Below are 11,668 nucleotides of genomic sequence, written 5' to 3'. Positions count from 1 at the left end.
ACCGTTCAGGGCGTTCTCTTGGTCACTGCTCTAACACAACTCAATCTTCTAGCCCATCAAAATCTCCAACTAAAGTCAACCTCCCGTAAGCACAAACCCATTTGAATCCGCCCGAGCTTTAGAAATACCTATAGAAGCATGTTGTCATATGCCTTAGTGATAAGAACGTATCACGCATATCCGAAATATGAAATGTGTGTGCCTTTCACTTCCGGTACCAACACACTTTCAAAAACATTTTGATATGAGAATTACCATCCACACGCACACATCAACACAAAAATACATTAATTTTCCCAGGGCAAACTCACAAGTAGCACACACGTCGCACCCTACAGTGTATTAAACTCAATCCAAAAGCCACCCTACCCGCCTTCATCATACGAACCGAACTTTGCACACAACAAAGAAACGGTTGCAAATTCGTAGACGATTAATACTGTTTAACCGCTTATTGTACTGTTCGAACGTTATAGTCATGATGTTGCTGGTTTGGCATGCAGCGACGAATGATTCAAACGGATACACCGGGCATTCATTTGTAGCTTCACATACTTGATTGACTTTCTTAGGTTGTTTTACGGCTCTGGCTGACCAACGAGCGATCCACGTTTGACGAACAACTACAGTCATGCTTCAGCTGCTACGGTGTCAAAACGCAAGCTGTTGAATTTTTCTTCTGGACCATGCCTTATCCGTGTCGCAATTCATTTGACGACGAATGGTTGTACTAATTTTACATTCAGTACAACGACAGATATTCACGTTCAAAAAATCGGGTAAAATTTCGGCTGATAATTTAGAAACGGGCCCCTGTATTGAAACGTTAGAATTATTCTACTTCAAAATGAAACAGAGGTTTTAATACTAGTTTATTAGTATCACGTTCTTCAAAAAATATGTGTACAGATATTTTAAATTGGTCTACATCGTTTGGGATGTAATGGTATGTCGACACTAATGTTTAAACGAGTATTAGTTCAAATGTTTACAAATATATAATATTTATTTGTTTCAAACATGTATGGCTGTTATCTGTGGTAGTTATAACTATTTCGTCATTTGCGCAGTTGAATCGAAATTTAACTAGTGCTAAATGTTTTAGTACGTTACTAAACAATGAATGACAATGAGAATTCATTGCCTGAAACTAAGAGTATGCTCGCAACAATTATAAAGAAACCTGGAATCTCCACGAGCGTGTTTTGTGGAAATTACACCACCAACCATTTGATGTTAGCTAATAACCCATGACTTTATACAATTGATAACTGGTTCAAGCTGCTAGCATTAATTTAAATGTTTCATTATCATCATCGCTTCACCAACTTTCAATCCATATAAAAAAAGGTAGCGCGTACACAAAATGTGGGCTAGTCGTATAGCTCATGGGCTCGCGACTTTGTATTGAATATGTCCGGGAAAGCCATTTGCTTCACCATAATGCTAATTATGTTATACAGAAATATCGGACAATGTGCGGTAAGCTATTATGGGGATAGTGCATCATGACCAATATCTTGATGGTTTATATAATTTCCAGCGCGTCAAACAATTAAATGCTGAAAAGGCTGCTACGTGCATCGCACCGAATTCCGATGCTTATCTCATACACTTTCCCGGTGGATTGAATTACACATTCGGCAGAAGTAAGGCTTACTTCTATGGCAATTTCACTGTCAAAGAGACAATTCAGGAACCACTTGAGGTATGGAATCACAAAAGATCAAATTAATATAAAATAAATTCAGTTGTTACATTTTCCAGCTAGTGCTCACTACAAATCGGTGCACTTTGGATATGAAAACCTGTGAAACGTTCAATAAATTAACACTTACTCGCATCTGTTCCTACATCAATGACGATAAGGGGATTTTTGCATCTTTTTTCAAGAGTTTTGAGCCGAAATTTCACTGTCCAATCCAGCCAGGAGTGTACTTCTTCAAAAATTCCATTATAGACTTGACGTTTTTTACAAATTTCCCACTGGAAGGATATCGTTGGCAAGCTAATATCAAGCTCTTTTTAAAAGGTAAAATCAATAAGGAAGTATACTGCATGAATGCGCAAGCTTCTATGATATGGGTAAAAAAGAACTAGATATTACAGGACCGAGTGTTGAAAATGAAATACCATAAACACTTTGCATTCAGCATTAGGCAATATGTACTAGGCTTATATATTTATGTAAAGAATGACACAAAATAGCAAATAAAAACTGCTGCCAAAATCTAGCATTACCATTTACTCAAATAGGAAAACCGGCTAGAAACAAAAACCTTTAATGTCATTTTTGCGTGACCCCGAAACAGAGCCAAATTGCTACCAAAACCGCTGTCAGTTCGTATCCGCGAGTACCGTCCCAGCCTTTACCTATTGCAAGAACAATTCAGGCTAGTCTTTTTTGGTTTTACATTTCCTACAAAAGACACGTATAGGATTCGCTCAAATTTTGGAAACTTTCCGAGACCCGGAGGGCCGTGTCTCTTATACTGATCTACTCAGCTTACTGATTCCACGAGCCATTCAGCTCCCAGCCTTATTATGAATTTCTCCTGACACCGATACCCACTTCCTTGAGGAATTTAGGTCCCAGCATTATCGAGATCTACTCAGATATTATCTGGCGGTGAACAACTCTACTCCGACTGAGAGTTCCCTGGTATTGGAATTTCTCTCGGTACCAATATTTGTTTCGTGAGCTAATTAACTCCCATTTTTGTCGTGATATAGTCGGATAGTCCACGACAACTCCGTATTCTACATTAAATTAGTGAAGATTACAATCAGAGTTTTTGCATTGGAAAGATAGTTGATCTGACTACATTTTTGCCATACACATTATTGTGTAGCAACAAATGACACTGATTTGTACTGAATTCCCCAAGGTACCTTTTTCGTGATCAGGGCGAATGACCAACCAGGTTGAAGTACCAATAAATATACAATACAATACTTTTTCATAATCAATGTGATTAATTTGCAAAAAATAAGACTTGTAATTTCAAGAACGTTCATGTCTCAAAAGCAGTTTATATGCCCAGGAACACTTTCAATGGCCATTTGCTTTTCGAAGCATTTAAATACTTTTACTGATAGTTTGAATCATGCGTTTGTCATTGTATTGGTTTGTATGGGCACATAAACCCACATCTCCGGAACGAGAATTCCGATTCGTAAGCTATAAGGATGATTGAAAAGAAACTACATTGTAATCGTCTGAATGCACAGTTTTGCCTTTCTCATATAAAGAAAGGCTAGATGCAATCACTGTAAAAATCGGCTTTTTAACCGAGGGCCGAGTGTCATACACCCTTCGGATCAGTTCGTCGAGATCGGAAAATGTCTGTGTGTGTATGTGTGTGTGTCATTTAAACTCACACAATTTTCTCAGAGATGGCTGAACCGATTTTCGCAAACTTAGTTTCATCTGAAAGGTATAACGCTCCCATAAGCTGCTATTGAATTTTTAGTTGATCCGACTTCCGGAGTTACGGGTTGAAGAGTGCGGTCACACAGCAAATTCCCATATAAACTGGTACCACCATGATGTTCAAATGGTGTAAAACATATTAAAATTGATGTAACATTACTCTAGTTTGCGGGTCTGGAGCACTAATGATCAATCAAAGCAGCTTTGAACATTGGCCACCTATGACGGTTCATGACGCCCCCGGGGAACCCGCCAAGTTCCTAAGCTAATGTCACACCCATTCCACAACGAATTTTCTACCGATTTTTACAAACTTGATTTCAAATGAAAGATACAGTAATGCCATTGACTGCTGCTGAATTTCATTCGGTTCTGACTCTTGCTTCCGGAGTTACAGGGGTGTTAGTAAGGATACACTGAAATTTCCCATATAAATCGGTACAATCGTAATACCTCAGAGGGTAAAAACTATTGAAATGGTCACCAAATTACTTCTAATCGCAGATCTAGATCACTGATTGCCAGTCAAACATTCTTTGAATATATTGTCCACTATCGACGATTCCGGAAGTCTGGAATTCCGGGCATATTCCAAAATTAAAGTCACATCGGTTCATCGGTGATGACTGAACCGATTTTCTCAAACCAAGTCTCAAATGGAAGGCAAAGTATGCAGTTGAGTATTGCGTCGCCGCCCCAACCCCGCCCCCCGCCTTGCCCTTACACCTCCCTCCTTCATCACTCCTCTCCTCTTGGACCACCCTCACGCCCGCATTTCCTTCATCCACCCCGTATACCGAAATAAGATGAAGAATTTCTGACGCATCCTTCACTCCCACTCAACTAACCCCCCATTCCCTACACGTTCAAACCCATTCCACCAACCTTTCCAAATTATAATCACATGAAGATAACATTGAACTCATGCTTATTAAGCTAATTAAATATTATTCTTTTGCCTTTCTTATATAGAAAGGTTATGCAATTGCTCCAAAAACCGACTTTTTAACCGAGGCCATATAACATTCGACTCAGTTCGCCGAGATCGCAAAATATATGTGTGTATGTATGTGTGTATGTATGTATGTATGTATGTATGTATGTATGTATGTATGTATGTATGTATGTATGTATGTATGTATGTATGTATGTATGTGTGTGTATGTGCGGATTTGTTAACAAAATGTACACATCGGTTTCTCGGAGATGGCTGAACCGATTTTTACAAACTAAGATTCAAATGAAAGGTATAATATTCCCATAGGTTGCTATTGAATTTCATTTTCAACCGACATCTTGTTCCGGATTACGAGTTGAAGAGTATGGTTACAAAACAAAATTTGTTGATTTGTCCACATCGGTCTCTCGGAATTTTCTGAACCGATTTTGACAAACTTAATTTAAGTGAAAGGTCCATCAGCTGCTGTTGAATTTTGTGTGGATCCGAGTTCTGGTTCCTGAATTACAGGGTGATACGTACGATCACGCAGCAAATCCCGATTCTAACGAATTCTGCGATGAATTGGCGAGGTGATTTTTTTCCAAAATATAAACACAACTGTTGAATTTGTTGATCTAGGTCCCCAACAGTCATTCAAAGTCTCTTTGGCCATACTGGCCACCATCGACGGATCCTGAAGTATCCAAATTCAGAATAACGGTTATATTGGTTTCTCGAAAATGGCTAGACCGATTTGATCAACTTAGTCTCAAATGAAAGGTGTTGCGTCCCCGGAAATTGATATTAAATTCCATCTCCATCTGACTTCCAGCTCCGGAGTTACGGGTTAGGGAGTGCGATCACATAGAAAACTCTGATTTAAACCGATACCGCGATGAATGCAAAAAAGTGCTCTTATATATACTTACCAAGTGCAATAAGAATGAAAGACATTTCCATAATGTTATATTGTACGAACCAGCTATTAAATCATAGTTTGGAGAAATGAGAAAGGCACAATTGCACCTCTAGGTGGATTAAAACAGGTTTTTATACTATCAACAATAATATAATCGCAAACAATGCCTAAATACTTCACGCTCTCTTCTATTTACTTCGATGCAAATGAATACGATATACAGGTCCCAAGCAACCAGTAGTTCGTATAAGGGAGATGCATAAGCTTCTCTTTTTAAGTAATTTTAAGATACGTTTCGTGTTCTAAAAGCGGCTTCAGCAGTTTTCAAGTTACATTAAAGCTTAAGCAGCTTGAAAGTTCACTAATAACATCCGAGATTTTGGCTGCTTGAAGTAGTACTATACATGAATCGTATTCTCTATGTAGCTCTTTGTTTGAGAGGTTTGAAAGCACATGTGACCTTATCTCAGTTTACTATTCCCAAGTACGCGTTTAAATACTAGACCTGAAAATTCTATTCTGAATAAAAATCTTTTTTTCCACAAATTTGACCAAAAAGACACATGGATGTCGTTTTGGTTACATTTCAAAACAAATTGAAAATTCAAGTTTCCTGATGTCTAATTAAGGCCAATCAGTAAAGTAGAAACACCAAATACTCTGTAACTACACCATCAAGAAAAGCAGAACGAAAAAGAAAAGGTGAAAACATAAAAGAATGGAAAGTGCATTGTGTATTAATTAGCTATTTTCCAAATGAAAGGATTTTCACAAACAGTTTACAACTTTCTGAAACAATGGTTCTCAAATACGTACAATTCGTTTTATTTATTTTTTTCCAAGTTTCATTCCAGGTAGTTTTTTCTCAGTTTATTCATTTCATGGATTTTATTTTGTTTTGTTTATTTTATTCATTTTAAATATTTGACTCATTTGAAATATATGATTATTCCATTTTAATCATTTTTTCATTCAGCATTATTTTTTTTCATTTTGTTAATTCGTTTTACTCTTTGGATTAATTCTGATCAGTCTATTCATTTCATGCGTTTCATTCGTATCATTCATTTGAATTGTTTTATATGCCGTTTTCATCTTATGCATTTTATTCATTTTTTCCTGTTGGTGCATTTTATTCACTTTCATTTTAATAATCTGATCAATTTTTCCAGCGATTCATTTCATTCATTTCATCCAGATTATTAATTGAACACAATTTAATCTTTTTATTTTATTTTTTATTTTAATCTTTTTATTTTATAACCTTATTAATATCGTTTATTTTTTTTCATTTTAAACCTTTTGTTTTTTTTTCTTTTTGTTCATTTGATCATTTTTTAATTTTGCTTATATTATTTCTTCTATTTATTTCATAGATTTTATCAACCTCTACATGCCCATGTTGTTTATACACATCAACGTTTTCTATAACTTTGGGGTTAGCATTGACTTATTTGACGTCTAGGACACCAACACAGTTGCAATGTGTATAGACAACATACATATAACGCTATGTTTTCAATTCGCCATCTGATTTAACCTCATTTGGCAAAAAAACTACCCGATTTAACCTCAATCTCGCACTAACACCACTCCACATAGATTAGTCAATAAGATTTCCTCATTTCCTGTAGCTACTATTATTAGAGCGCCCACTGAGACGTCCAAAAATTTGTTTCAAAATCGTTCAACACGGGTCCAATGATGGACGTTCGTTGAACGGTTATTTGGACGTTGTCCAAATTGGTCCAACGAACGTCCGTCATTGGACGATTTTGAAACCAACCGTTCTTAGAGGGCGGCAACAACTACAAGAATTATCCCTTGAACTGAAGTTATTGAAATTGTTCCGATTGAATTCCACTAGAGCAGTGCTGCCAGAAAAATTTTCAGATATCGGTGAAAAATTATACAGTGAAGACCCGATTTTATCAGCCTTCGATTTTATCAGCCCCCGATTTTGTCTATCCCGGTTTTCGTTAGCTTTTTGACCCTATTTTGTGAGCCTTATTGATGATTGATTGTTAGTAGTTAAATGAGCTCTAGCAGACGAACCAAGTTGAATTCGAGTAAATCCTTTCTTGAGCATATTTTTCTTATCTTAGAGATCCGAAATATGCAAAAATTAAAATTTTTAATTTAATTCTGAATTTTGCACTGTCAGATCCCCTTAAGGAAAATTTAAACTAAATAATCAGAAAGGGTTATGAGGCTATATCTAGGACCCAAACAATATGTTAAGAGCCTCGGTTTATTAAAAAGAAAGAAACATATTTGTTCCGAATTTGTGAAGGGCCCCGTCTTATCAGCCTAAAATTCAGCAAGGAGCTGATAAAAACGGGTCTTTACTGTATTTTGATATACCTTCCTAGTCTTAAAATATCTTTTAAAACTGATGAATCTTATCAATTTTAACTGTCTTCGACTACCTTTTTTGCCCAATTGAGCTATTAAAAATTTTATAGGAGATGTGTAGGTACTGAACATTGAAAGGTAAAAATTGAGCAGATTCTAGCACTGCTAGAGAAGCACCTATCTTAATCAAAACAGATTTTTCGTGTTTCTTTACTCCCACACTTTTAAGGGATAACGTTATTGGAAATATGCACTGGAAAAAAAGTTGGGCATGAAAGAGATAGCACAGACTAACTGACATAACACTCGAAAACAATGCTTCGCCCGAGTTAACGGACATTTCAAATATAGTTGTAGTTGGGACTGTGGCCACATTTGCAATTATGGCACCACTGATATAAGAACAAATCTTGAGCGTTTTTTCAAAACATCATATCTGCAATGAGTTACTCTCTTTGTTTACTTTCTCTTTCGATTTTTACGGCTCTACTATAGCACTTTTCACTTATTTTACAGTACAGATCGAAAGACGGTGTTAAATGTTAAAATGACCGAATTATTAACAGAAGAGAAAGTAAACAAAGAGAGTAACTCATTGCAGATATGACGTTTTGAAAAAACGCTCAAGAAATCTGAGGGGTAACCCACCAGCAAGTGAGTGTTTGTGACCGTGAATTAAAGCTGGAGCTAGTGTTCTGGGAAAATTGTCGGATCGATGTTTTTTGAGGGAATTTCCTCATAGTGTTATGTCTGTTAGTCTGTGGAGATAGTTTCATTCATATTATTCATTTGGTTGTTTTATTAATTTTCATTTATTTCATCCATTTTATTTTCCTATTTTTTCCAGTTCATATATAATTAATGCACTCTTCATTTTATAAATTTTCTTCAATCATTCTTTTTATTGATTCCATCCAATTTGTTAGTTTGAAATAATTTAATTTATTCTAATAGTTTTGTAATTTTTTAATATTGTTCAGTTTTCATTTGAACTGAACTAATTAATTTATTTATGTTATTGATTTGATTCATATTACCCATTTAATGAATTTGATAACTTTAATTTTTTTTAATTTTATTTGTTTTGTTGATTATCTATAATTATCTCTAATTGGGTGCTTCCCGTGAGTTCTGCAAACTAATGAATGATCCAACAATGACATGTGTAATAAATGTCTCACTCAAATGCCTATTTTTATTCCAAAATAACCATATGGCAGATTGTGAAAAACATTCATATAAGTGGGGGAATGTGCAAACTGAGCCAATCTATTCTGATTGTCACGGTGCTATTTTCGACTTCCAATATGAACCAGGTTATAAATCCCCAAGAAAAGTTTCCCAGTCTTACACAAGCTAAGCAACTAGTCTTGAAACGTAAATCTTTAATAGGTTTCCTGAGCACGTCCCGCTTTTGTTCTGAAAACATCTGGTCACTTTGGTACAGGTTCATATAGGCGCGATATCATCGGGATACGGATACGATTCATTTGATCGCAGTTCAATGAATTTGTAGATTCATTGGTGTTGTTCGTGAGCTTTAAGTTTTTAATCATTAAGGAACGAATACAGCATTCGTCGTAAACAAGAATAAGGATGTATGTTAGATTAGTTTATACGTTTATACACAAGTAAAGAAAATAAAATAAATGATTAAGTTCGAAACGGGGGCTGCAGGCTCTAAGCATGAGGAAATTTAATATTCAAACTGAGCTCGTGAGATTTAGAAGAACATTATCATGTATTATTGGTGCTAGATTTAAAATATAAACGATTGAAAGCATAATTTTTTCAAAACTTTACTTACAGGTTTTATACGTTACTATGATTTCAATATCATTTTCGCAGTTATTTTTAAAACCACGTTGCGCATTTAGGGGTTAACATATTAAGCGTAAGACAGACACTTCAGCGAATATAATCTATTACAAACCGACGCGTCAAAGATCTTACAGCAAAACCTTGGTACTACAATCCTTTTGTAAAAATTTTATCTTCAGCTCAGACTAGCGTTGCATTAGCTAAGTTATGGCTATAGAAATAAACTCATCGAATAAGAAAATCTACAAGAAAGTGTAGAAGACATCGCACTATTTTACTACATGTTCATATTCAATCGACATACCCAACTATGTTTAAATTTGGAACTGCACAAGCATACCGAACGTCCACCCATAAAGACAAACGTAGCTGGACTAATACGAAGCATGTCTAATACCCAACGGTCCATGATACGATGGGATCATTAATTAGTTGTGGACATGGTACATTATTCGAAGCTTCATTATCGTGATCGTATCCGTACCTTCCAATCCATAGATCGCTATATAAAATGCATGGTCATTCATAATCCAGAATGACTGTATAGTTCCTCTGCTAACAAATGTGTCCAAAATATTTCGACTTTTTTATGATTTTAACTTTTCTAAACCCTCAAACTGGGCTCTGTGTGGTATACTAGAAGAAAGATTATATTATGCATTTAATTGTTTTAATCTCATTGCAGACTGTCAAAGAATTTAGTGCTGAATATGTGGCCACCTGTGTCGCACCAAATTCCGATAATTATATAGTACACTTTCCGGGTGGATTAAATTACACATTTGACAGCAGCAAGGCCTATTTCTATGGAAATTTCAGCATAAATGAAACTATTCAGGAACCATTTGAGGTATTGAATGAGAAATTACCGAAATGACATAATCGATACTACTTTACTATGCAGATTGTCATCCAAACTAATCGATGCACTATGGATATGAAAACTTGTGAAACGTTCAACAAATTAGTGGTTCCGCGCATCTGTTCCTACCTTAATGATCAGAAGGGAATATTGGTACCATTTTTCAGGAGCATAGAACCAGATTTTCATTGCCCAATTAATCCAGGGTTATACAAATTTGTTAATTCAACTATTGACTTAACATTTTTTACGAATTTTCCGCTGTATGGATATCGTTGGCAAGTAACTATCAAGTTGTATCAAGGTAGAATCAAGAAGGAAATATATTGCGTGTCTACGCGAGTAACTATGAGACGAAAAAGAAGGATTTAGTACCAAGCCAGTGGACTTTTTACTACGATTTAAGTTGGAATAGAATATGCATATTAAAAAATCTTATATTACATATACGATTTTTTCAAACGATAAATCACGAGGATTCCTCCGTCGAAGGAGGATGCTCCAGTACGGCGTCTATGATTCCTAGGGCTAGTGCTTCCTCAGGACTAAGGAAGGTGTCTCGTTCCATCTTAGCATACAGGACCTCCACTGCTGTTTTCGAGTGCTTAGCATATATTTCAGTTATCTTCGCTTTGAGTCTAAGCATTTCTTCGGCTTGAATCTGAATGTCAGTTGCCTGTCCATGAGTTTGTCCGGAAACTTGGTGGATCATGATTCGCGAATTCGGCAATGAGTGGCGCATACCAGGAGCACCAGCTGCTAGCAGCAAGGATCCCATAGAACAAGCTTGACCGACACACCATGTGGCAACTGGAGGCTTTACGTACTGCATAGTATCATAAATAGCCAATCCGGCAGTTACACTTCCACCCGGTGAATTGATATACATATGAATTGGTTTCGTGCCATTTTCCGACTGTAGGAAAAGTAATTGGGCTACTATCAGCGAGGTAAGGTCATCGTTAACGGGACCCATCAAGCAAATGATGCGTTCCTTGAGTAAACGGGAAAATATGTCGTACGATCGCTCACCGCGGCCTGTTTGTTCCACTACAATAGGGACAAGATTAATTAACCTCTCGGTAGTGGTGTGCAGAGCTCGATGCTGAAATAAATCGCCGTAATCAATTGAACAATTTCAAATTCTATCGTTTACCACTCGGAGAGTACTGCTGAACAATGTCTTTATTCGCATCATTGTTTAAACTTTATTTATGCTTAAAGGTTACTACTGCAAAATCCCCGGGATAGAATTCGAAAAATCGTCGAAATTGTAAACGAATATTTTGTAATCTCGTGTAAACGAATATTTTGCAATCAAAATGACTTATGACGTTT

At 36.2% G+C, this 11,668-nt stretch overlaps 2 protein-coding genes across 2 annotated transcripts; one reads left to right on the top strand and one right to left on the bottom strand.

The window, feature by feature from the left end:
* The first annotated feature begins 1,443 nt into the window (after positions 1–1,443).
* Positions 1,444–2,297, top strand: LOC131679527 (uncharacterized). Its single transcript, XM_058960268.1, has 3 exons — positions 1,444–1,482; positions 1,544–1,708; positions 1,768–2,297. The coding sequence occupies exons 1-3, from the start codon at positions 1,444–1,446 to the stop codon at positions 2,098–2,100; spliced, it is 537 nt and encodes a 178-aa protein (XP_058816251.1). The 3' UTR covers positions 2,101–2,297.
* An 8,400-nt stretch (positions 2,298–10,697) lies between these two features.
* On the bottom strand, positions 10,698–11,668 carry LOC131678458 (ATP-dependent Clp protease proteolytic subunit, mitochondrial). Its single transcript, XM_058958633.1, has 2 exons — positions 11,487–11,668; positions 10,698–11,435 (listed from the first exon to the last, which is right to left on the bottom strand). Exons 1-2 carry the CDS (start codon positions 11,526–11,528, stop codon positions 10,800–10,802), a joined length of 678 nt encoding a protein of 225 aa, XP_058814616.1. The 5' UTR covers positions 11,529–11,668; the 3' UTR covers positions 10,698–10,799.

This window comes from Topomyia yanbarensis, chromosome 2 (genome assembly GCF_030247195.1).
Source record: "Topomyia yanbarensis strain Yona2022 chromosome 2, ASM3024719v1, whole genome shotgun sequence".
NCBI classification, from domain to species: Eukaryota; Metazoa; Arthropoda; class Insecta; order Diptera; family Culicidae; genus Topomyia; species Topomyia yanbarensis.
Note: the sequence above shows the minus strand (reverse complement) of the source record. Positions and strands in the feature narration are given on the sequence as shown.